Here is a 27,279-nt window from a genome sequence, read left to right as displayed (position 1 = left end):
GCCCGCGCGCAGCAACAAAGACCCAGTGCAGCCATAAACAAATAAATAAATTTATTTAAAAAAAAAACACACAAGATGATATGACGGAGTGAGGGCAAAACATTTTTTGACACGCAGGGACTGAAGCATAACACCCAGAATTTTTTCTGCAGGAATGAATGAATGGATGAATGAATGCATCCAATTAGAAGGACACAATGGTGAACAAACTGATAATACTGGGGACAAAATATGTGTAATTGCTGATGGCATGCGGAATTAAATGTGATTTTAAAATAAAGATTATTCAAATCGATGGAGAGTTTTGAAATCCAGTAGATACTCTTATTCTTACTTGCTAGGAGGAATTAATTTAGAAATCAGCATGATTTTCATTTGCCTGAAAACAGAATAAGCCGAGACAGAGTACACTAAAACAGGAGTTGGCAAACTTTTTCTGTAAAGGGTCAGATAGTAAATATTTTAGACTTCCCTGGCCAGACAGTCTCTGTGGGCACTGCTCAAGTCTGCCGTCATAGCATCAAAGCCGCTGTAGACAATATGTGAACAAATGGGCATGGTCGTGTTCCAATAAAACTTTAAGAACATTGAAATTTGAGTTTCATAGATTTTTTCATGTATCATAAAATATTCTTTTGGTTTTCTTTCAACCATTAAAAACATAAAAACCATTTTTAGAGCCCATGGGCTGTCAAGCAGACAGGTGGCGGGTTGGATTTGGCTGCCCCCAAGAGAACGTGGGGAGTAACCAGTTTTTATTAGTGGGATAAATGAAGCAAAGCATTAAACATTCACTTTTGGGGCTTCCCTGGTGGCGCAGTGGTTGAGGGTCTGCCTGCCAATGCGGGGGACATGGGTTCGGGCCCTGGTCTGGGAGGATCCCACATGCCGCGGAGCAACTGGGCCTGTGAGCCACAACTACTGAGCCTGCGCGTCTGGAGCCTGTGCTCCGCAACAAGAGAGGCCGCGATAGTGAGAGACCCGCGCACTGCGATGAAGAGGGGCCCCCGCTCGCCGCAACTAGAGAAAGCCCTCGCACAGAAACAAAGACCCAACACAGCTAAAAATAATAAATAAATTAATTAATTACTTTTTAAAAAAACCAAAAAAAAAAAAATTCACTTTTGAGGAGGCAACATTTATGATTTTAACTTATCACAGTTGGCCCTAAAGGTTTAGGCTGTGTGCCCTTTGAGGTTAGTGACTCAGAAGTGTAGCCTAGCCATATTGCCTCTTGTTCTTGATAAAGATGTAGTGGTAACAGGTGTTATTCTACATGATAAATCTGGTACAGAATCAATTTGCATTATTTGAGCAAATCAGAAATGTCAAGGGATGGTAACTTTTAATATGTAAATGTATGCCCTCAGTCTTCAGTATGTCTCTGGTCTTTCTATATGAATATCTAAAGAGCTTCCCAGCCTCCCGTTCTGCATGGTATCCATTTAATGGATCACTTAACCCAATCCCATATTCCTGGGACCAACTTAAATATCCAGTAATTAGCTTTTATAAACAATAGTGCAATGAATAATTTTGTTATCTAAATATATAACTAATATATAACATGTACTGTATTTTGCACATGTGCAAGTATGTCTTTAGGGTAAATTTCCAGAAGGAATAAATGAATCAAATATTATATATGCATTTGTATTTTTGCTCTCCATAGTGATTTTACTGATTTATAGCAAAATATGAGTGGCTGTTTCCCTCCGAATATAAAATGTGTTATCACATCTTTCCCTATTCGGATAAGTGATTTATGGTGTCTTATTTTAGTAATTTACATTTCTCTTGTGATTGAGGTTGTATATCCCTTCATATGATTATGATCCATTAGTGTTTACTTTTATTGAACTGTTTCTTCATGGCCTTTGCTAGATTTTCTATTGGGAATTTTTTTTTTTTTTAAGAGCTCTTTATATATTTGGGAAATTAGTCCTTTGTCTTTGATAGTAGTTGTAAATATTGTTTATATTTTAACATTAAAAATGTGAAAAAGAAGTTTTTTTTTTTTAATGGTCATTTTTTAAATACTTTATTATTTTTTGGCTGTGTCGTGTCTTAGTTGCGGCATGTGAGATCTTTCGTTGCGGTGCGCGGGCTTCTCTTTAGTTGTGGCGTGCGGGTTTTCTCTCTCTAGTTGTGGCGCGTGCGCTTAGTTGCCCTGCGGCATGTGGGAGCTTAGTTCCCCAACCAGGGATAGAACCCGCGTCCCCTGCATTGGAAGGCGGTTTCTTTACCACTGGACCACCAGGGAAGTCCCAAAAAAGAAGTTTTTAAAATATACTACATTTAAAAACATAGTCCCATTTGCGCCTTTCCTTAGTTCTGGAAAATCTTTGGTTATTATGCTTGTAAATCTGCCTGCCTTCCATTTTCTCTTTTTTTTTTTTTTCTCTTTCTGAGACTGCCCTTGTTTTCACATGACCCTCTGTGTCCTCTCCCCTTCTCTTCTGGGACACTTGTCATTGGCTTTAGGGCCCACCCTAATCCAGGACAATCTCATCTCTTGACAGTCTCAAACCCTTAACTTCCATCGCAAACAGCCTTTTTCTAATTAAGGTCACATTTACAGGTTCTGGAGGGATGTATCTTTTTGAGGAACACCATTCAATCCACTCTAATGACCCTATTTGATTATTTTTGTGTTTTTTTTTCATTCAGGAAATTATATTGCCTTTAAGAATTATATTCCTAACGTTTACTCTGAATATTTAATGCTCTTGAAATATATTTTCATTTCCTCTCAAAAGGAAAATTATTCTGTGTCTTCTGCCATACAGGGTGTGGATGCTGTGAACAGCATTCCATTCTGGGAGTTGGAATAGCATGCAACTGAGAAATTGTAATGCTTAATTTTTATTTCTTTCTGCTCCATAAACTTTTGATTCTTTTAAAAAACATGTCTGCGTTAAGTCTTACTCCTTTTTTCATGTTTCAGCATACATGATATACTGAACTAACTTGTTTCTGTGTTAAATGGTAGCAATGGACAACAAACTCTTCTTGTGTTTAAATTCAAGAGGTGTTGTCTATAGATAATGTGGTGGTAACATCATTAGTATAGAACAGAAATGGGTATGTATAATAAGCTTTATAACTCTGGTCAAGTTTTATATTTTTCATTTAGTTACCTCCTAGAAAGTTTGAAATTTCAAAGATGTCAGCAAAAATATTGAGTATGAATAGGTTTTAGGTTTATGTGTTATGTGATATTATGCATTTGCTAGTTCCACAGTCCCTCCGTCTCAAAATTGAGTGTAAAAGCTGTCTGAAGAGTAGATTTATTCACACCGATCCTGTTTTCTTGCACAAAATCCTTTAACACATCAAGTAATATGTAGACTGAATATATTGAAACTGTATTTTTAAGGTTACAGTTATAACTTTTTAAGTGTGATGAAATGTCTTCCCTTTTACTCTCAATAAAATCTATCATTTATTCTACTAAAGCCTTTATGACTGAGCAAATGACAGTCCTTTTGCTGAAGCAATACCGAATCTAAGTGAGTATAATTCAGTTACCACCCTGGCAGTTTTTCCCAAGCTACTTCTATATGTGGGTTTCATTCTTCATTCAGAAACAGGATAGTAACGGCACTGAGCTTGGTAGATTGTGTTGTTTTCCTTTGTTTCCTTACTTTTGGTTTATTGGTTGTAAATTCTCAGTCACCATCAAGTTCGACAGCTTTGCTCATTACAACATGAATAATTATAGAAAATTAAAAGAAGCTGGAAGGAGCTTGGTGATCATTCTGGCCTAATCTTTTCTGTCTTAAAATTGATGAAATGGAAGTCTACCTAGAAAAGTGAAGTGACTTGTCACAGATGGAATCACTTATTACTTGTGAGGTCTCAGTTCAAACCTTGGGCTCTAGATATCAACACTATTGTTCTTTGCACTACTGCCTTTTAAGTTGCAAATAGTCACTACATAAATCTTTTTTGAATGTAAATAAGAAATGCGAGTCTTTAATCTCAAAGCACAAATAAAGTATTCCTTACTTCAGTGTTTATTTCTAAGATATAATTATACTCAAAATTAAGTCAATTTCAAGCTATACTTGGTAATTAAGATTCTTAGGTTTATCATCAGAAAGTATATTTTAAAAATAAGAGTGTTATTCTAGATATTTCAAAAGATACTGCAAGATTATAAAGAATAAAAGAGAAGTAGAAGCCTCATCACTAAGATAGTGATCATTATGATGTATTTCTTCCAAGTCTTTTTTTTTTGTCTCTGCATTCTTTTCAATCAATGATATCAGTTTTATTGTCTGCTTTTTAACTGATTGTAAACAATTTCCTTTTTATTAAGTTTCCTTTAAAAGCATCATTTTTTAATGGATGTATAACATTTTGTTGTTTGGTGTACCATCATTTAACTACTCCTCTTACACAAACTGAACTCTTTGGTAGTTTCCAGTTTTCGTCTGTTATAAATCATGTCTGAATAAGATTATTGAATATATTTTTTGTCAGATTTGGTAACTTGTTAGCTTAGGATCAGTGCCTATTTAGGAGAGCAAGGCCGGTGGCTCTTGGGTGTGGACTGCTAGGCGGCTGGAGAAATATTGTTCCAGTGACCTTGTGGCCATGTCCAAGTCCAAGTTTGCTTTTGCCCATGCCTACCACCTTACTTGAAAAAACCTCTTGTAATTTTGATTAGAGAAAATGGTGTTTTAATTGGCTTTTTTTGAATTTGAATTTTTATTTTGTTTTAAGATTACATATGCTTAGTTAAAATGAACAAAATCTTGTAGTTCATGCTATTGGTCTTTTTAATGTGAAAATTGCCCAAAGGTGTAAGAATGGAATATTAAGCTTTATATTGGAAACTAAATTCTGTCTTTGCTGACTGAGTATGTAGAGTTCACATTCCAACTTGCATTTCTGAATGTGATTATGATGTTTATTTTTTTTTTTGCTAAGTGTAAATTCCTTGAGGATACGAATCATTTTTCATTTGCATTTTAAAAAAAATTTTTATTGGAGCATAGTTGATTTATAATGTTGTGTTAGCTTCAGGCGTACAACAAAGTGAATCAGTTATACATATACATATATCCACTCTTTTTTAGATTCTTTGCCCATATAGGCCATTACAGAGTATTGGGTAGAGTTCCCTGTGCTATACAGTAGGTCCTTATTATAAATCTCCCAATTTATCCCTCCCCCCTTCCCCCCAGCCCGGCATGTTTTTGATCACCATCTTTGCTTTAGTAACAGCTTGGAGAGAGAAAATACTACATAGTAATGTACTTTGATTGCCAGATACATCTTGATTTCAGAAACATTAAAATGAGGGAAGATGTGTGTCTTAGAACCAAGGAAATAGAAACTTAAACTTAATACTCACTGAGTATGTTGGGCATTTTCTGCTTTCCTTCTAGAGTTATATGAGGTAGATACTGTTCTTCCCATTTATGAATGAGGAATTCTGTTACAGAGAAATGTAGTGACTTGCCCAAGACTAGTGTAATTTGAAAGTGATAGAGCTGGCCTTCAAGCACAAGTATGCTTGACTTTAGAAGCCCCTAATCATCTCACCAAAATGCTGTGAAATGTTAACCTGCATTAGCGGGATTAAAAAAAAAATTCCACTTAAAGCCAAAGAAAATCAGTCAAATGGCTGTTTTTGCTTGTTTTCATACACATAGTGGATTTTTTTTTAAAAGAAAGATGAGAGTAGACAAAATGAAAATGAATACCTGAAATCTTATGACCCAGGGGTGTTCTCTGTTAACATTTGTTTATACAGTGTTGCACCGTCCCAGGTCGGGGGCAGCACTCAGCCTGTATGCAGTGTGAGGGTGCCCCTGAAGTTGCAACACTGCGTGGGATGGAGAATTTTCTGCTAAAATGCCAGTAAGAGTGGCTCTTGACCAACGTTGGTGTATATTGAAGAATGTGGGGTTTGGAGTGGAGCGTGCCGGGGTTCACATCTGCCTCTGCCTCCACTAGTGTGATCTTGGGCCATTAATTTAACTTTTCTATGCCTTGGTTTTTTCATTTACCTTATCTGGGTGTCATTCCCCCAAGTAAGGTAGCTTTTGCATTTTCTCCTGTATGGAAATTCCCTACATACAAACGAGTTCCGTTCCTAGAGTGCGTTGATAAGTCCAGTTTGTCCTTAAGTCCAACAGAGTTAGCCTAGGTACCCAACTAACACAACTGGCTGTACAGTACTATACTGTAATAGGTTTATAATACTTTTCACACAAATAATACATAAAAAACAAAAAATAAAACATTTTTAATCTTACAATATAGTACCTTGAAAAGTACAGTAGTACAGTACAACAGCTGGCATACAGGTCTGGCATCGAGTGAACAGGCAAGAAGAGTTACTGACTGGAGGCGGGAGAGGAGGTGGGAGATGGTAAAGCTGAAGGATTGTCAGCAATAGAAGACAGAGGGCAAGCTGCAATTTCACTCACGCCTGACATTGCCGGCACAGGTTCTGGTGCCTTGCTAGATTCAATTCTATCTACCCTCTTGAAAAAACGATCCAGTGATGTCTGGATAGTAGGTCTTTTTTTCTCTTCACAGATGACATGGTAGCACTGGATTGCATTCTGAATGGCTGCTGCAACCTTCGTGTACCGTTCTATGTTCGGGTCCTCTGCCTCAAAAACTAACAGTGTTTCCTGAAGTAAAGAAAATCTCCATGCTATTTCCTGTGTCATGAATCTCTTCAGTTACTTCTTCTTCCTCTTGTCTCTCTTAGTCCTTTTCTCTGGGCCTCCAATTCCATCAGGTCTTCATTAAAAGCACAACCACTTGTGCAACACATGTGTGCATCTTTGAAAGTTCACAACTTGAAGGTTCGTACGTAGGGGACTTACTGTGTTGGCATCCAAGCTGCAAAAGGAGCATAGTTACAAAGCCTTGAGAGGAAGCAAGGTCATGTACACATTGTCTGCTCTTAGGCAAGTCCTGCCAACTAGGACTTCTTTTAAATCTTTTTTTTTGTTTCCAGTTCATTTTTTTTAAGAGCATCATCCTAATACATGAGATGTAGTATTGTAATACAGCTACCTGTGTCTGTGAGTGTGTGCAAAAAGCATATTTTCACACAATACAGATTTGTGTATGGTTAAGTTACAAGTAATATTCAGCATTATTGAAATGGTATCTGGAAGATACTGTTATTTCTTTTAAAGTCAGTATTTTGTAGAGCACTTGTTCTGCATTTTTCTATTGTTTCCAGTTTTTAAGTATTCAACTTACGTAAGTTGATTAATTATGTAAATGTACGTGGCATTCTTTATTTTTATACTGAACTTAGAGCTATTTTGTGTTGACCTCTCTCCCTTTTTATTTCAAAATTTTTAGCTCAGTGTGACAGGAACAATTTAAGATGTGACAAGATGTGCAAGTTAGCTATTTTGGGTCGTTTCTCAGAGAAAGAAGCTCCCTTTTTTTTGTCAGGCATCTCAAAAATTCTTTGGGTAATAAATGACTTCTTAGAATTCCTCATATTTAGATTTAAACATAACAAGCTAAATTACTTTGATATTGATGGTGTACATATATTAGGCAACTTACCTTTTTTTTTTTTTTTTTTGTCATTTTTAGGATTCTGAGTAACAATAAAATATCCGAGCTGAAGAATGGCTCATTTTCTGGGTTAAGTCTCCTTGAAAGATTGTGAGTATTCTTTTATTATCATCTCTTATTGGTATTTTATTTACTGCATTTTCATTGTAAGTCTGTTACTAAACTCTCAACTTTTCAAAATAAAAATTGAGTTTTCCCAATACTTTATTATAAAACATCTCAGAATTGCATTTTAAGAAACAATTCATTAAAGCAGAGAAGTGCAAACTTTCTGTAAAGGGCCAGATATTAAATAATTTAGGCTTTGTGGGCCATATGGTCTCCGTCACAGTGACCCAGTTATGCCAGTGTCTTGAGAATGCATACACGAATCAATGTGGATGTGACTTTATTTACAAAACAGGCCATGCATCATAGTTGGATGACCAGTGGCTTTTAAAGCCTCAATGCTATTTTGAAATTCTGTCATAATGTGTATGCCTTATAAGATAGTCCAGTAGAATCAAAAAAAAAACACATCTAGGAGAAGTACTTTTGGATAAACTTTGACTATTTTATTCAGCCGTCTTTGAATGTGATAATTCTGTTTTGCTTGATGAGGTCTAGTTTTGCTTCTGATAAAATGTGTGACAAGTAGCACTTAGTTTTTGCCTTGGTGAGTTTTTAATGGATTAAAAATGGATATTTAATTGCTTGTGTGCTGAATGCTCTTCTAGGATCAAATTTCAAATTCGCATATTACTCATACATTTAGGATAACGTTTCGGATACATCAGGGAGCCAGTCACAGTGAGCATCTCCATTTCTGTTGGATAACAGACTTTCCTCATTTTCTTAGTTCTCTTTGCTTCACTTTTTCTCCTTCTGTGTGCCTTTCCTTGACTATTTTACTTAGTGTCTTCTGCCACAATTGATTCCCACAGGACTTTATTGCTTTGACACAGATGTGTTATTTAAGCATGTAACATCCAGAGTTCTTCATCCTTTTATGCAGGTCTCTGTTCTTTCCATTAAGATCAAACATCTTTAAATTAGGTTTTTTGTATATATATATGTGTGTATATATATATGTGTGTGTGTGTGTGTATATATATATGCATTTACATATACATATATAGCAGTGCATTCATGTATGCATATGTATACATATAACATGTGTATGTATACACGTGTATACACACACCTGTAAAATGATCTCAGCACAGCGGTGCTTAATTCTCAGATTTTTTTTTTTTTCTGTTTTCATTCAAGCCTTCATGTTCCGTTCCACATAGTCAATGTGCTTCAGAGGATGCTGGCTGCACCTCATTTCTAGGCCTTTTCTTGATAGGATAGTCCACACACATTCCATGGTCACTGGTTCAGGAATGGGCATTTGACCCAGTTTAATTGAGTTGAGATTTGCTTGGGGCTTTGGGGAGAGGAATTTCCTCACTTTCACCAGAAAAGATGCTCGTACTTCTGGTACAGAAGCCACGGTGCTGCGGGCTTGGGCCGGAGCCGACACACTGAGGAGTGTGGGGTAGGCCCATCAGGGTGAGTGTAGGGGAGCTGGCGGGACCTCGCTGGAGTATGACTCCCTCTGGACTGTTAGAGTTGAATGAGGCAGCCTGTTCCTGTTTGGTTTTCTGTTCCTTGCAAGAAGAGTCATTGTGCCTGACAGATACCCTTAGCAAGTAGCACATTGTCAGGCTTTGAGTAGGTGCTCATAATGATGGCAGGGTCAGTGCGGTTTGCCCTTTCCAAGGAAGGATGATAGGCACTCCTAGGTGTTAAGTGGTGTCTGTTGTGTTTAGAAACACAAGTTACTTTTGGCACCAGGATTGCTGTGGTGGTTCATGTACATCAGAAGTGTGGGCAGCATAGCTAAAGTTCTGTGCTATGGTGTGAATTACCTTCCTTTTTTACATTTATTTTTTAATTTCCTTTGTCTTTGGCCTTATTTTTAGCCATTTGTTGAAAATAAATCCCTGTACATGTTAGAAACATTAGGTTGCCACCAACATATTAGATGATATTAAAATGTTGCTATTGTTTTCAGCCAGGGGGCTGTTTATACCAGAATCCTGGAACACCATCTCTCTTATATAGGGCCGGAGAGAAACACACACACGTGTGTACAGGTATGCATGTATATATGTACATATATGTATATAATCTGCATATGTATATACATGTACATATACGTGTATATATACACACACACACACACACACTGGGGGACTTTGAAAGACTGTTATATTGATGGGGGCTTCAGCCTGAAATCCCGGTGATGACTCTGTGACCGGGCTTCCTCTGTTGGGGATCATCTTTACCTAAGCATGCCCTATGCTTGGCATTTTCTATGTACACTTCCAAGCCTAGGCCCGAACCTTGGCCTTACCACTGCCGCGGAGGCGGGTCGCGCATGCCTGGGGGGATGGCTGCCTCTCACACTGTCTTTGCAGGAGAGCCGCCCACTTGAGACAGAAGGAGACAGGGATGGTAGAGCTAGGCTCCGACTGCAGTCTTGGAAGACTTGGCCCCGAGAAGGAAGGAGAGGGGCAAGCGTCCCAGAGGAAGCTCCCCACCCACAGGGCCTTCCTCTGTGGGCACGAGCTGGGTGGTGTGCCTTCCTCCTCCACGTTCCTCCTGGGACCAGAGGCTGCAAAGGGCCCCGCGGCCTCTCGTGGAAGTGCCCCTGGCCTTTGTTTCACTTGATTTCCAGAGCACAAGGTAGACCAAAGAGAGCCCCTAGCCAGTTGCTTGACCCTTTTGTGGGAGTTCACTACCCAAGGCTGGTTGCCAGCTTCTAGACCTTCCCTAGCGCTGCCCCATTATTCCACCTGGGCTTGGAAGTAGGGTGTTGGTGCAGGGGCCTCGGAGAGGAAGGTGTGGAAGAGGACTGGGGGCTTTCCTTCCCCTAGGGCACAGCACCATCTTTCATATTTATAGTTTCCACCATGTTGCTGCTTTCTGATTGGGTTTGCTAATTTTAAAGACTCTATACGTTTAGTACTTTCCATACTAACTACTTGAACAATCTCTTCATTCATACTTTCTGCTGTTTCCATAATGCTTCTCATTTTCCCTCTCTGCCTGGTTACCTAGCTTTCTAACCTGCCCTGTGTCTATGCACTGCTGTCCTCATCCTGCGACTGAACCCAAAGAATATCTCTTGTACCCTTCTGTGATTTTCATCCCTGTAAGATGCTTCTCATGGACTCTGGTTTGCTTCTGGCTCTTACACGATCAGTAGTGTATCTAGGTGGCTTCTCTTCCAGGACTGCAGAGACTTTAGGACTTTGTGTCTGAAATAGAGCCCAAAACAATCTCTGTGAATGTAATCGTTGTATTGGTTTGCTAGGGCTGCCGTAACGAGTACCCCAGACTGGGTGGCTTAAATAACAAACATTTGTTTCCTCACAGTTCTGGAGGCTGGAAGTTCAAGATCAAGGCCCTGGCAGAGTTGGTATTTTCTAAGGGCCGTGAGAGAAGGATCTGTTCCAGGCTTCTCTCCTTGGCTTATAGGTTGCCATCTGTTTTCCTCTGGTGTCTTCACCAAGTCTTCCCTATGTGTGTGTCTCCTAATCTCCCCTTCTTGTAAGGACACCGGTCATATTGGATTAAGGCCCACCTGTGTGACCTCATTTTAACTTAATTACCTCTTTAAAGACCCTGTCTCCAAATACAGTCACATTTTGAGATACTGGAGGTTATGACTTCAATATAAGACAGTTGGGGGGACACAGTTCAGCCTATGACAATGATGTAGCATTTTGATAGATTAACCGATGTGTATTTTCCCTGCCTGTTTCCTAATTACTCTACCTCAGGAGAAGGGATGACAAGACAGAAAAAAGGACTCAGTTTTTGACCAGTGAATTCCTGAAGTCCTACCCTAAATGGAAAAAAGAGGTTTGAAGCAGATTTAAAATAAAAAAAAAAGAAAATTCCTCTTCACCTCAATACACCTTCTCTGGGCTAATTGGAGAGTTAGAGGGAGTATAGAAAGAGCTTACATGTTGGTGGGTCCCCAGGAAAGGGCTCTGTCTTTGCTCGCCTCCCCATCCCTGCCTGGGATGAGGGGAGAGAGGGAAAAAGATCCCATGAAAGCAATATAAGGTTCTGGATCCAAGGACAAGGGGCATCTGAGGCTTCTTTCCTGGGGAAGCCAAATCCCAATTTCGCAGGATCCAGCATGATGTAGGAGCAGGAGAACTGGTCATGTGGCCATTGAGGCATATGGGCTAGGACCCTCTGTTAGAGTTTCCCAGGGGCGCAGCGGACTAGCCACTGGGGTTTGTTAGCAGAGAGAGAGAGAGAGAGAGAGAGTTCTTTCTACAAACCAGCCTGCTGGTTTGCCAGGAAGTGCTTTAGAAGTGTCCTGAGCTGCTTTTGGGGAACCCAACTTAAGACATAGCTAGCCAAATAAATGACTTCATGTTTGTCTAATGACATCATTTTCAAAATTTTCAAAGTCACCTGAAAACACTGTAGCGGACTTTATTCCTTCAACACTCGCCCTTCAGTGTCTCTCCCTAAGTCTTCCAAATGCAAAAGCTTTCTTTGCTCTTTCTGAGAGCTTTCTTTGCTCCATTGCTGGAACGAAAGCTGCCCCACTCGCCCACCCCTGCCTCAGCAACCCTCAAACAGTGACTGAGAGCAGATGGTGGGTAACCACCCCAAGAGGAACGACCCTGAGTGTGTTCTAGACTGCCTTCCACAGGTGCCCAGGGGGCTGAGTATCAGTTGAGCACAGCAGAGATCGCCTCAACAATGCCCCCTTTATTGGTTCTCTTCTCTCTCTGGGCTCACTTCCCCACTTTCTTGTTAGTGTGTTCTGAGGTCCCTTCCCGAATAAAGCCACTTGCGCTACACCCTGCCTGGGAGAATTCTGCCTGAGAGACATAGCCAGCCAAATGTTTGCAGCCTGCTTTGGCTAGTTAGAGACCCCTGAAAATGAGAACAAACAAATCAAACAACTTAAAAATATGGCAGAAAGGGATGTGGTGTAAAAAGCAAGTGATAGGTCAAGAAATTATTCAGACTAGGGCCAAAACTTTAAAGCTCTGGCCTTAAAATTACTGTAGCCAGGCCATGCAGAATAAGGGATAGGCTTAGTAGTGTGGGGTAGGGCACGTAGGGTAGAATAACAGGGCTGGCTGGGTTGAGCTAGCTAGCAGATAAGCCCTAGAGATCAAGTAAACTTGCAAGGCAAGCTGTCCTGGCAGTTCTTTTGGGCTGAAGAATGGACTTCTTAAGAGGATTAATTTTCTCTTTTTTTTCTTTTTTTTGGATGTATTAAGTGTTCCACAAAGTAAAACAGGTGCAGGTGGACACACTTCTACAGACTCCATCTAGAATGGATCCTTTTTCTTTAGGCTTACCACTTTGTTCTTTTAAATGTTTGGTTTTCATTTGAGAGCTTGCTTGTTTTCCATCATTCGTATTGGGTTGGCCAAAAAGTTCCTTCGGTTTTAAAGTAAAACTAAAAGACACATTTTTTATTTTCACCAAGAACGTTATTGAACAATGTATTCACTGTTTTGTTCCACTACTTTCTGCCATTTTTCAGGCAACTTCATAATTCCATCTTCCCAAAACTTTTTATCTTTTTGAGCAAAGAACTGTTCAAGGTCCCTTTTACAGTCTTCCAGGGAATTGAAATTTTTTCCATTAAGAGAATTTTGTAAAGACCAAAATAAATGGAAATCCAAAGATGCAATGTCTGGTGAATATGGCGGATGAATCAGAATTTCCCAGCCAAGCTGTAACAGTTTTTGCCTGGTCATCAAAGAAACATGCGGTCTTGCGTTATCCTCATGGAAGATTGTGCGTTTTCTGTTGACTAATTCCGGTCGCTTTTCGTCGAGTGCTACTTTCAGTTGGCCTAATTGGGAGCAGTACTTGTTGGAATTAATTGTTTGGTTTTCTGGAAGAAGCTCATCATAGAGAACTCCCTTCCAATCCCACCATATACACAACATCACCTTCTTTGGATGAAGACCAGCCTTTGGTGTGGTTGGTGGCAGTTCATTTCGCTTGCCCCACGATCTCTTCCGTTCCACATTATTGTACAGTATCCCCTTTTCATCGCCCGTCACCATTTGTTTTAAAAATGGAACGTTTTCATTACATTTAAGTAGAGAATCGCATGCGGAAATACGCTCAAGAAGTTCTTTTTCGCTTAACTTATGTGGAACCCAAACATCAAATCGATTAACATAACCAGGCTGGTGCAAACGAATTTCAACACTTGATTTGGATATTTTGAGTATGTCAGCTATCTCCTGCGTGGTATAACGTTGATTGTTCTCAATTAATGTCTCGATTTGATCACTATCAACTTCAACTGGTCTACCTGACCGTGGAGCATCGTCCAGAGAGAAATCTCCAGCACGAAACTTTGCAGACCACTTTTGACATGTTTGATCAGTCACAGCACCATCTCCATACACTGCACAAATCTCTTTTTGTGTTTCAGTTGCGTTTTTACCTTTCTTGAAATAATAAAACAGTATGCCGAAAATGTTGCTTTTTTTCTTCCATCTTCAATATTAAAATGGCTACACAAAAATTCACCAATTTTGATAAGTTTTTATTTTAAACGCATGCTGATATGACAGCTGTCATGATACAATCTAACAAATTGTTTCGAATGAAATTAAAGACAACTAAGTGCTACTAGAGCCATCTTACGGAAAAAACTGAACGAACCTTTTGGCCAACCCAATATTTGTTTTTGTCCCTTATAAGAAAGTAGCAGAGTGTGTGTGCTTTTTTTTTTCTTTTTAAGTAGGAATATTTAGATTGAGTTTTTCTTTAATTTAGGGTTTGAGGTTTTTATTTTTAGGACATAATACCTAAATCTTTATGACATCTTAGAAACTAGGTTATGGTCTGCCTTTTTTAAGGATTAATTTGCATTCTTTTAAAAGTACGTTCAGTGGATAACTGATGTAGATTTGTTATATCATGTTAATTAAAACCATTAAAAAGGTAACTGGCCTAATATCAGTGCTTGGTACAAATATTGCCTCAACCATTATTAAGTCTTTCCTGAGTAGCTAATTTAAAATTGTTCAACAGATATTTATTAATCGCCCACACTTTCCTAGGCTTGGGATTCATTAGTGAACACAGCAAAGGTCCTGTCTTCATGGAGCTTCTGCTGCAATGGGGAGAAACAGAATAGTAAACACAACAAGCAGCTTTATAGCATAAGTACAGTTGCCCGGCCCCCCCACCCAGGGTTCCACCTTCCATGGGTATGGAGGACCGACTGTACTATGCCGTTTTATACAAAGGACTTGAGCATCTGGATTTTGGTATCTGTGGGGGTCCTGGAACTGAGGGATGACTGTACTGTGGGTAAAGAAAACATGGAGTGGAGTTTGGGTGTGTCAGCACTGTGTGTGTATGCGAGTTTTGCATGGTGATAGTGCAGAGGCTTAGCGCAAATGATTGAGCCTTGAGTTACCTGGGGAAAGAACGTTACAGGCAGAGGGATAGTAGGTGCAAAGGCTGTGCTGTGAAGCATGCTGCTTTTGTTTGAGGAACAGCAGGGAGACCCGAGTGAGGCCAGAGAGGTATGAGGGGTGAGGGGTAGATTGTAGAGGGCCCTGTAGGTCATTGTAAGGACCTTGGCCTTTACTCTGAGCCACTGTGAGCAGAAGATGCTCTGGCTGCTGGAATGAGGGGTGAGGATAAGGGGGAAGTAGGGAGCTGTGTTAAATCAAAGATCATTTAAAGCCCATAATCTCTGTTTAGAGACCAGTGCCCTAGCCTGGATTGGTGGTTATCCAACTTGATGTGCATCAGAATCACTTGGGGGGCTCGATAAAGCACAAGATTAGGGTTTCTGATACCGTATTGAACTTGGGCTATGCTGATTTTTGAGGTGGCTGTGAGATGTCCAGATGTAGATGTTGAGTTAGATACCTGTGTATGCAATAGGGAACTCAGAGGAGTGGTAAGTTTGGGCTAGAGATACAAATTTGAGTCCAGAGACAAGGTAGTGATGAGATTGCCTCAGAGAAAGTATAGTGTGTGAGGAGTGAGAGGTGGGTGTGGGTCAAGCCTCAGTTGTTGCTGATCAGATAAATAAGGTGAGGATCCTTTATTTAATAAATAGCCTTTGAGAGTTACTGTGTCTTAGGCATTGCTCAAGGGAACCACACGTGGTTTACAGTCTCTAACCTTGTCCATCAATTCATCCATCCACCCATTTATCCTTCCTGTCTCCCACCTCCCTCTTCATTTTTTATTGTCATTCTTGGGTTGTGTTATATATTTGCCAGTATTTAGTGACACACCTCCCCTATATACTCTTAATTCCTGACTCTAGAATTGCTTAGTGGCCAATGTGTTTGACTTTCCAACCTTCATTCCACACCAAATGATGGCTCTAGGTCACCACAGCATCTCTTTCTCTAGGGATTGATAGAGGCATTGCCAATGAGAGATGAGGAGTAGTTAGCTGTGAGGCTTGGAGAAAGATTTCTTGGCTCCTAAGGAGATACAAGGAGAGTGTCCATTCTTTTTCATGACTCTGTGCTTGGAGGTGATTTCTGGACCTGGATGTCACACCCTGATTAAGGGTCAGCCTGGAGGCAAACTTGACATTCTGAGAAGGGTGGATCTGAGAGATGGATGGAACCACCCATTTAAGCTGCTCTACTTGTTGATTTCTTGTAATGCCTGAGAATTATTTTTTTATTGTTAAAGCCTTTTGAAGTAAAGGTTTCTGATACTTGCAGCTAAAAAGCATCTTATCTGATACACCTTGCATTCTTTCCTAAAGGACTTAGTTAGCCCTTTTAACAACAGTTAAGATATTCCTTTAATTTTGTTTAAGCAATTCTTGTGCGCCTTTTCATTTATATTTTAATGATGCAACATATTCAGATTTAGCCATAGATCCTAAAGTTAGACTCGTGTTCACTAGGGAAGCTGTGGGTTGGTGAAGGGAAGTGGGAGGTGTTAAAGAATCTGACTATAAATATCTTTTGGCAATACCTGATTAATATGGCTATTATTAAATATTATATACTATGTCAAGGATTCTTTATTATTGAAGAAAAAGTGTATCTTTAAATCATATTATAGTCCTCGGTTATTCATGAGAGGTATTTTGTAGAAACACATGCAGTACATCATTGGCCACAAATTTATGTACTGCTTTATCTAAATCACTTCCTGTTGTAGATACTGTTTAAAATCTGAAAAGGGAAACATATGTTTTTAAAAAATGGAACTGACATTATATATTTCTTTTTGCAGCACTTTTTTGCTTGTGTAATGTAGGTCAAAAACATATTGATTGAATTTTCTCCTAAAATCATCTTATCTCTTTGAGGTATAGGATTGGGGTTGGTTGGGGAGGGGAGATGGGAACTAATAAGTTGGGCCTGATGATTAGTTGTAATTCCTGGGACTTAAAAATTATTTTTGTTCCCAACTTTTTAATTAAAATTTTCAACATACAGAAAAATTAAAGTTAAAAAATTAAAATTAAAGAATAATCTCCCATAGTAATCTCCCATATCACCAATTTACTTACCCAGTAATTAGTAACAACATGCCATTATTTTTTTCCTTTATATTGGAATATGCCTACATATACACGTTTTCTGAATTATCTGAAGGTCAATTGCATCATGACCCTCTACCTTTATTGAGAAATGTAAGTGGTTATGAATGAGATGCAGCAGTCTCTACATTGTCTGACTATGAATATCCTAATAATTCTGTGGCTAACTCTAATTTACTAAAAAGATTTTTATCATTAAGGTCAGGTAATGTAATTCTGTTTCTCAGCCATGGTTTACTTTTTCATCCACTTATCATCTGTCTAAGCTCATTCTGGCTGCTGTAATAAGATACCATAAGCTGGGTGGCTTATAAACAACAAAAATTTATTTCTCACAGTTCTGGAGGCTGGGAAGTCCAAGATCAAGGCACCAGCAGATTCGGTGTCTGGTGAGGGCCCGCTTCCTAGTTGGCTGTCTTTTTGCTGCAGCCTCACTCACCTGGCGGAAGGGGATGCGGGAGCTCTCTGGGTCTCTTTTACAAAGGCGCTAACCTCATTCATGAAGTCTCTGCTCTCATGACCTGTTCACCTCCCAAAGGCCCCATCTTTGTGGAACATAAAATCTGAGTTTGGGTCAATGAAATACTAATTTAGTAATGGTAATCAGAGCATAGATTTTATACTATGTTTAATAGTCATTGCCTTTATTTAAAGAATTTCAAGGTACCCGAGGGTTCAGTTTTATTTAGAAGAACCTGGCTCTGATTTGGAGGATCGGGAGTGGGATTGCAATTCTGCGTCCAGCTAGGGAAGAATGATGTGTTAGGATGGGAGTGAGACATGGAAAAGGCAGGACAGGGTTTGCTGGTGGGCATGACGTTTACGTGCACAGGATTCACCGGTTGTGGTTGTACTTCCAGAGGAGAATTCTCGAGAATTTCTGGTCAACCTCTATCACCCTGTATGAAACAGCATGGATAGTGCTGGAAGCCACGGTTGATGGCACATCGAGAGTGCTGGGTTTACAGCAGTGACTTACCAGCATTGTGAGGAGCAGACGGCCAGTTTCATCAGGATGCTTTTGTGAAATTGCCAGGAAACCTGTCCAGAAACCAACCCTAACTGTGTAGCTTGTCTGTCTTAGTTAGACGTAGTTAGAATGAGCCATTAGAAAAAAATAGCAAGTAATGAAGCAGGCCATACAATGGTTAGTTTCCATTAGCTGGTGTCCGTAAAATTGAATGTGGCTCCCTCATTATTGGGAGGAAACATGTGGATCTGTGCTCACTGCAGTAAGCCTTCCTCGGTGTCCTTTTCTTAAGCACAAGTAGACAAGTTGGATGCTTGAGAAAGCAAACTGAGGATTTTCTATTGAGAATTTAGGCTGCTTCTCACAGGCTAGAATGGCCATGATGGGGCAGTAATTATAAAAGGTCCTGAGACACATCACCTTAGTGTTGTGATAACCTGCGGCACCAGTGGTCCAGGATCTACTTTCAGAAAGGCCTTTTAATTCTCAACTTAAGTGAGGGACTGAAGAACCTGGGGAGGTACCTGCCACCCTGGGTTTGCAATGTGCTTTGCTCTGCATTTCTTTTTTTTTTAAACATCTTTATTGGGGTATAATTGCTTTACAATGGTGTGTTAATTTCTGCTTTATAACAAAGTGAATCAGCTATACATATACATATATCCCCATATCTCCTCCCTCTTGCGTCTCCCTCCCACCCTCCATATCCCACCCCTCTAGGTGGTCACAGTGCACCGAGCTGATCTCCCTGTGCTATGCGGCTGCTTCCCACTAGCTATCTATTTTACATTTGGTAGTGTATATGTCAATGCCACTCTCTCACTTTGTCCCAGCTTACCCTTCCCCCTCCCCGTGTCCTCACGTCAATTCTCTACGTCTGCATCTTTATTCCTGTCCTGCCCCTAGGTTCTTCAGAACCTTTTTTTTTTTTTTTTTAAGATTCCATATATATGTGTTAGCATATGGTATTTGTTTTTCTCTTTCCGACTTACTTCACTCTGTATGACAAAAACAGTGGTTAGATGCCACGAAGTAGGTGGCAATGCCTTAACCGTATGCATGTTGTCAGGCCCGAAGGCCTCTTCCATCCTTGTCAAGGGGAGTGCTAACCTTCTCTCCTTTCACACAACACTGCTCTGCATTTCTGTATTGTTTCACCAACTCCATGTGTATCCCTAAGCTGAATAATTATGAGGACAATGATAGATAATTACGAGGATTGGCGTCAGAATCTCACACACGGAGGAGGCAATGTTGCCATTGTTCCAGAAAGACTCCCAGAAGAAGAGAAATTGGAAAGAGTTTCTGTTCACAGTCTGACCTGAGGCATTCTGAGAGATGACCAGAAGCCACTCAAGCCTCCATTGGGCAAGGTTATGAGTGCGTCTTGATGAATGGGCCTACCTTGGGTGTCTAGCAGAGTTGAACTGTGGGTCAGCCACTGGCAGGCATGTGGGAAGTGGGCTACTGTTCTGCTTCTTTCTCAGCACTCCTGTGGCTGATGGTCAGCCCTCTACAAAGGTTAGCTGGACACTTGTATGGGGCAACTGGGGAGTCTCAGCAGAGCCCAGGCACCCAGAGGACAGCAGCGCCTTAGCAGGTGGTCCACATCCACCCAGGAGGAGGGATCCGGCTGTGACGCTCACTGGTGCCCCCAGTGGTAGTGTGCTGGCATGGGAGAGCGGAGCCCTGGAGAAGAATGGGGATACAGAAGACACCCCACCCCATCCGAGGCTCTGCTGTCCGTGGTTTCATTTACCTATGGTTAACCACAGTCAGAGAATATTAAACAGAAAATTCCAGAAATAAACAATTCCTACGTTTTAAATTACACACTCTTCCAAGTAGTGTGATGAAATCTTGCGCCATCCCACCCAGGATGTGAATCAACCCTTCGTCCAGCATATCCTGCCCATGAGTCACCTAGTAGCTATCCCGGGTATCAGATCCACTGTTGAGGTTTCACAGTGCTTGTGTTCAAGTCACCCTTGTTTTACTTAATAACGTCCCCAAAGCGTGAGAATACTGATGCTGGCAGTTTGGATGTGCTAAAGAGAAGCTGTAAGGTGCTTCCTTTAAGTAAAAAGGTGAAAGTTCTTGACTTTAATAAGGAGAGGAAAAAAATTGTATGCTGAGGTTGATTAGATTCATGGTAAGAATGAATCTTCTCTCCTTGAAATTGTGAAAAAGGAAGAAAATTTGTACTAGTTTTGTTGTCATACCTCACTTGGCAAAAGTGATGGCCACAGTGTGTATTAAGCCCTTAGTTAAGATGGAAAAGGCAATACATTTATATAATAAGATACTTTGAGAGAGCGAGAGAGACCGATTTTATATAACTTTTATTATAACATATTGTTATAATTGTTCTATTTAATTAGTTGTTGATCTCTTACTGTGCCTAATTTATAAATTAAACTTTACCATAGGTATGTATAGGGAAAAAAACATAGTATATGTAGGGTTTGGTACTATTTTCAGTTTGAGGCATCCACTGGGGGTCTTGGAATGTATCCCCCATGGATAAGCAGGGGACTGCTGTCAGTTGTGACTGCTATCAGATGCCATTGTATAGGGAGCTGGTGGATCATTGCTTTGAGATGTATTTTGTGAATTAACATGTTGTTTTATAGAAAACCTAGCCATGGAAGCCTGGGGAGGAAAAAATATGAACAACCAAATGACATGAATTTTAGAGTGTATATTTTTGAAAATGGTTTAAAAAAATTTAATTATGCTTGTGACAAATATAGTCTGATTTATTTTGGTAACTGAAGTGTAGCATACTAAGGAAGAGATTGTAGAAATAATGTGTAAGATTGTAGTTTAGTCATAACTTTGAATTGGAATATTAGGACACACATCTTTTTGACATATACCTTTATTCTTATATTGACCAAAACAAATGGCTTCAGAACCAGATTTCTTGATTTTGAATTCTGGCTCTACCGCTGGGGTGATTTTGGCTTAACCTTTTTGGCTTCAGTTTCCTACCATTATTATTATTGTTGTTTTCTGTATAGCAGATAGGTGCAGTGTGCCTAAATATTTCTTACAATGTCAAGATATAAATAACTTTTATTTTATTTTTAACAGGGACCTCCGAAACAATCTTATTAGTAGTATAGATCCAGGTGCCTTTTGGGGACTGTCATCGCTAAAAAGATTGTAAGTGTTTGAATTGCTGACTTATGAGTTTGAACCATTATAAGTAACTGTTAACCTACTTTAAACTTTAACACGATAAAAAAAGTGGCTTTTTAATAATTTTTAGGAGTTCATCTAGCCAGGTCCTAGATAGAGAAACAGAGTGTTTAGTGTAAGTAGCTTAGAAGGCAGTTTATTTATACAGTAATTTGTTTGGTGATAGATGGTTGCATCCCTCTTACGGTAATAAAATCATGATGGTTGGCTTTGCCAGCTGTCATAATCTGTAGATGATTTTCAAGTTATGAATACATTTAAACAATCTATTGTAAATGCCCTAAAAATTGAGGCCCCTTTCTATTAATGATTTAAAATCTTGCCATTTTTCCATATATTTTCTCTATGTATTATCATTTCAAAACCTAAAGACCAGTTTTTATTATTTCTGAAGCTAAACACCCCTGCTCCCCTTACTGTGCCCATGTCATGGTTGCTGTGTGAACATGCTCATATATGAGAGGTCACCCTATGCTCAAGCCATGTGGACTGTCCCACCACCCTTTATTCCTACTAAATGTATTTACTAAGTGCGGGCTACTTACTATGCTCTGACTTCTCTGGAAGAGCTCACAGACTCTTGGGGGCAAATAGATAATGCAAATACATCCTAAATAATAATGATAGTAATCTGCCAGGGAAAGGAGGGGGACCACCTTAGAGGGGAATGACCTGCCATGAGAGCGGCCAGCTGTTAGATTTGACCTTGCCCCTGAACGGTGAATACATACTGAAGAATAACAGAACGAGCATCCTAAGCAGAGTGGACATAAGTGTGAAAGAACATGTCCTTTGGCCAGAGCTTCAAGTAGAAAGGGGGAAAAGAACGTTGGGAGGTAAGGCTGGTCAGGGAGGAACTAGGCTTTTGATGTTCTCCTGCCATGTTGAAGAATTTGGAATCTATTTGTTAGACAGTAGGGACTGGCAGAACTTTTTCATTGTGGCGTTGACGTGATGAGATTTGTGGCGTCAGAGTTGCACTGGATCAAGCTGGGTTTAGAGTTCAGTAGAAGTATTGAATTGTATCAACCAGGTATAGCCATGTAATCGAAGTGGGAAGACAGAGATCAGCATCAATTCAGTTACAAAAAAATTCATTGATTCTATCCTGTGTGCCCAGTAGTGAGCTAGGCTCTAGAGATACAAAGGTAACTCAGACACTTCTTGGAAAGTTTGCAGTTCAGTGGAATCGTATATACCGACCAAGAACCTGAATATGGAATTGGAATATACTTCCGGAGGGATGGAACAGTAGCTGGAGTTCAGCTGCTAAGAGTCTTTGAAGCTGTTAGGACTCAGCCATACTGACACAGGCAGGGGCACGGAACACGGCCATCAATAGGCTACGTGCATCTCCAGAAACAGTCATTAGGGAGTGGAGGGGCAGCAGCTAACTGAGCTTGATGTATAACAATGAGTCATTTTCTTGTTTCTTACTGGGGCAAAGTGACATCATGTTTGGAAGGAATGTGAGTCCTCATGTGGGGAGCAGGAGTGTAGGTGCTAGACATACCCTATCAAACTCTGGGACTGAGGCTAAACCACCTTTGTTTCCACAGTCCCTCCTAGTGATTTAGATGCTCAAGTTAGAGAACTTCTAGAATATTTTTCCTTCCAACTTGTTTTTCCAAAAGGAGGGAGGGGTGTGGCATCATATGGCCAGAGAAGTCCACTCATTCTCTCCTTCTGTGATCCACACCACTGTGTTCTGTTTTCTGGTAATAGGGAGATTAATACTGATAATATCTCCATGTCAAGGTAGAGATTGAATGGAACTTGACTGTTAATAAAAGGCAGGTTCATCAGGATGTTTCAAGGATACTATAGAATATCTTAGGTTCTCCATCCAGTTCTTTATCCTTCAGTGAATAATTTTTCAAGTACTGCTATCCAAAATAAATAAATATAATTCTTGTTCAGTAGCACTTAACTTAATTACTATTATTGTCCCAGATGTTGCCTTAGCATTTTTTCATTGCATTACACATTAAGTAGTCTCTTGTGTTCTTGCCTAGGAAGGTAATTGTCATTTATAATGTTCTTCCCACTAGAAAATTCATTCTTAATTCCAGACAGCTAACTTGTAATTGAACTTACGGTATACAGCTTGTAAGCTGAGAGAGTCCTATACGTAAACTCAATGAGATATAAAGATATTCTGCTAGTTGCTTCTAGATTACAGGCAGTTTTTCTTATGAGGCCTTAAATCATTCATTCATTTCAATTGTGCATGTCACTCGGCAGCCACATGTAAAGTATTTTTGTAAGTGTCCCATGCCTTTGCCTTTATTTTATAGATAATTTGGATCAGGAAGATTAAGTGACTTTCTGAAGAATAAACTACCAGAAGTAGGTAAAACCTAGACCCATTCAGTTTCTCCTTTGCTTTATCAACAAATTCAAGCTGATTCTCAATTCAAATGAAAACCCATTACCAATACCTAAATTCCATTTTAAATAGGTATAGCTGTAATGAAATTGTTTCCCAAAGAATCAGTGGTAGTTACACCATTTAAAGCTCAGAATTGAGACAAGATAATGAATAGAGCACAGAAATGCTTGTTTAAGCAACACTTCACAAGATGATGTCTAATTTTCTTAAACAGTAAAACCCAGAAATAGAGGAAAATCAGCTGGAATTTAAAAAAAGTCCCACATGATTAAATACTTAGCGTTAATATTCTGAGGAGCTGGAGCACAGCGAATGCAGATAAAGACTTGCATTGCTTAAGATTTTTTTTTTTAATCAAAAGTTTCCATAAGAAAGGGAAGGCAGTGCTATGAAATTTTTGAAAGCCAGGATTACCTAAACTAGCTTTTGAAATATCTAGAGGAAAAAGTTAATGAGTAGGTACCGGATTCAAATACAAAGTCTTTGTAATTTCTATCAGACTAATACATTTTTTTCCCATTACCAGGTATGCAATTTAGAATCTGACAGTTTTAATTTAGAAATGGGTGGTACAAGCCTCTAAAGAGTAACTCAGAGTGAAATTCAAAGAATATATGCTTTTCTATTACAGAGAATAATATGGGCATTGAAGAAAATATGATAAAAATATTTTTTAAATTTGGTTTAGAAAGTTTGTTTAGTTCTTTTATTGAAATTCAAAATGATCAATAATTCCAAATCTAACAACTGAGAAAAATTAAGATTAATTGTTTTAGGGCTTTCATACTAAATCCACTGATGGAAAATGTTGCAAACCATGCTGTCTCATTTGAAGAAATTCTCAGTTATCTCCCAATTAAAATGTAATCTGATTGAAATGTAAAATTGTATTCCCTGTGCTTGGTGTGAAGAAAAATAGTGTAGAAAGATAGAACAAAATACTTACTAAAATTATCACACAGATAAAAGGAAAAAAGTTTCATGGCTTGATGAGAAGAAGAAAATGGATAGAAAGTAACATTTGATAGGAACTATCAAAGTTAGGAGTGACTGGAAAAAATGGGCCGTTACCTAGATATAGTTAAAGAGTAATTTGACTTGGAGCATAAATGACAGATCTGTAAAGTAAAAGCTAACTCGGTTGTTTTTTCCATTACAGTCAAAAATTCTGAGTATTTAAGGAATGAAATTAGAAAGCATTAAGTTTCAGATGTTCTTGAGGAAATAAAAGTTTTGACATTTTGGTAATTTGCCCTTTTACCCATTGTCCGTTGGATGTTGCCTGAGATCAGGCTGTGTTCCCTAACTTAACCTAGCATGATTAGCTGTGTAGATCATCACAGACAGTAGGATAGAGTCTCATTTTTACTACTTCGGTTTTATCTTGAGTCATTTTACAGGAGTAAATGCTTGAAATACCAAGGACACTGTAATTAAACAGCGTTTAGCCTGTACGTGCCAGAAGTAAGTGAAAGCAAGGATTATTTCTTCTCTCAGTGCTGCACTTGAGATAGGTGAATATTTCAGAGATGCTTAAAAGATAGGACTTGTGTGATACCTGGGTGCCATTCTTGAATATTGAATGTATGAAAGCTTCATTAACCAAGAGAACTAATTGAAGACACTTTTTCCCTTTCTCTCTAGGGATCTGACAAACAATCGAATAGGGTGTCTGAATGCAGACATATTCCGAGGACTCACCAATCTGGTTAGGCTGTAAGTACCTCTTTCTTTCATATTATAATACAAGGAAGCATTTGAACCAGTACCCAAATTTTTATGACCACCTATATGTTTAATATTAAAATAACAACTGTAGAGGTTACAGAAGTGGTAGGAGATAAGGAGCTGGAAATTTAATCATGGAGATATAATGTCATCAGAACATAACAATGCATTATATCCTCCGTCCCAACACACACACACACACACACACACACACACACACACACACACACACACACACACACACGATGTAGTATATACCCCAGGGAACATGTCCACATTGAGAGACATGATCAAAGCTTTGCCACTTTGGGCAAATTTCTTGGAAGAAGTGAAACTTGAGCTGATGGTCCAGATCGTTAGAAAGGAAAAGAAGTCAAGCAAATGATAAAAGGAGGTAGAAATAAGAGCAAGGCCAGTTTGTCAAGGTGAAGGCCATTGGTCTTATGAGTAAAATGACCATCTGAATCACACCTCTGACCTTGTGATTATAGGTGAGTTCATTAGTTTTTCTCTTTTTCAAATGAAAAAGTAGATTAATAAAGTAAGTAAGTAAAGTAAGTAATTAATAAATAAAGATGAATAATACCTCAAAGTTATTATAAGGATTAATTAGCATTTGAATTATCTATACCTATATCTTATAATTTATGTCTAATATAAGTGCAGAACTTTGTATATGCCATCAAATATATTTTAATTTTATTTTTAAAATAGACTCTGAGAGTAACTAGAAGTAAGTTCAGTTATCTATAATAGAGCTTTATACAAGACCATATGAAAAGCAGACTGAAGCTTAGAACTCATTCAACCCTAGGAAGCCACTGAAAGACATTGATGTGGGAAAATGGCATAAAATCATGATTTAGAGAAGAGCAATCTAGAAATAGGGTGCAGGGTGAAATGCAGGATTTAGGGGTAGAAGTTCTAGTATTGAGATCACCTATTCCTGGTTCTTTCTCTTTGTAGCTTTTTAGAATGTTTCTTCTGTTTCATTCAAGTTAACTTGGAAAAAGCTATAGCGGCTTAAGTAGTGAGATCATTTCATCTATACAGTAAGGGAGGGGTCTCCAAATCCCTTGCCAGAACAGAATAAAGTTACTCCTGCTTCTTAGTCAGCAAATTTGTATTTTTCAGTGTGCCCTTTAATTCTGGAGGAAAGATAGATGGCCAAGTTTATGTTTTTAAACAAAAGATTGATTTGGTGTACAGCTTTACTCATAGCGAGAAATTAATTAAATAAATTACGGTTTCCTTTTTTGTAACTAGATTACAAACAATTTCATTTCAGTGCTTTTATTATCTCGAGAGTTTTGTATTTTTGGTTTTAAGGAATGCATAAGAATTGGCAAAATGAGGTGTTTATGGAGAAAATTTGTTATATTTTTGGGTAGCTATGAATCAAATAATGAAAAAGGGAGTCTGAAGTTTTTTGACCATTTTCTTGACTTTAGTTCCAGATGGATATGTAGCTTTGGTCCTGGGATTTTTGACCCATCAGCAAATGTTCTTTAGGCAAAAGAGCTGTGTGGGACAGTGCTTATATTAAGGCAAGTTACTATATGCTTACTATTATTATTATTATTATTATTTGCCTCCTGCCTTAAAAGCAAACATTTTTGGAAGTTTTAGAGCTTGGGTTGTCTCTTACATTTTTACCAATTCTCTGATACTTGTGAGAATTTACAGGTCATGGAACACAGTGTACATATATCCAGGTGAATCACTAAAACATAGAAATAACACTACCACGTTTCCTACTTTGAGATTAATTGAGATGATTTTGTAGCCCATGTAATAATAGACGATGGTAGCTCTTTTTTTCTTTTTTTTAAGAAAACAAGT

The 27,279-nt window shown here is 38.9% G+C and overlaps 1 protein-coding gene and 1 non-coding gene across 5 annotated transcripts in view; one reads left to right on the top strand and one right to left on the bottom strand.

Moving 5' to 3' along the window:
• The window catches only part of ADGRA3 (adhesion G protein-coupled receptor A3), a 125,075-nt gene that overhangs the window by 24,032 nt on the left and 73,764 nt on the right, over window positions 1-27,279 (top strand). For all 4 annotated transcript variants that reach the window (XM_061191280.1, XM_061191279.1, XM_061191278.1 and 1 more), the window contains exons 2-4: window positions 7,588-7,659; window positions 21,210-21,281; window positions 25,354-25,425. In XM_061191280.1, the coding sequence (XP_061047263.1) occupies window positions 7,588-7,659; window positions 21,210-21,281; window positions 25,354-25,425 (216 nt within the window). The remainder of the gene's footprint in view (window positions 1-7,587; window positions 7,660-21,209; window positions 21,282-25,353; window positions 25,426-27,279) is intronic.
• LOC133092831 (U6atac minor spliceosomal RNA) lies at window positions 19,120-19,245 on the bottom strand. The gene has a single exon (XR_009701184.1). It is a non-coding gene; the product is annotated as a U6atac minor spliceosomal RNA (small nuclear RNA).

This window comes from Eubalaena glacialis, chromosome 5, assembly GCF_028564815.1.
Source record: "Eubalaena glacialis isolate mEubGla1 chromosome 5, mEubGla1.1.hap2.+ XY, whole genome shotgun sequence".
Lineage (NCBI taxonomy): Eukaryota > Metazoa > Chordata > Mammalia > Artiodactyla > Balaenidae > Eubalaena > Eubalaena glacialis.
This window is presented reverse-complemented; position numbering and strand designations above follow the sequence as displayed.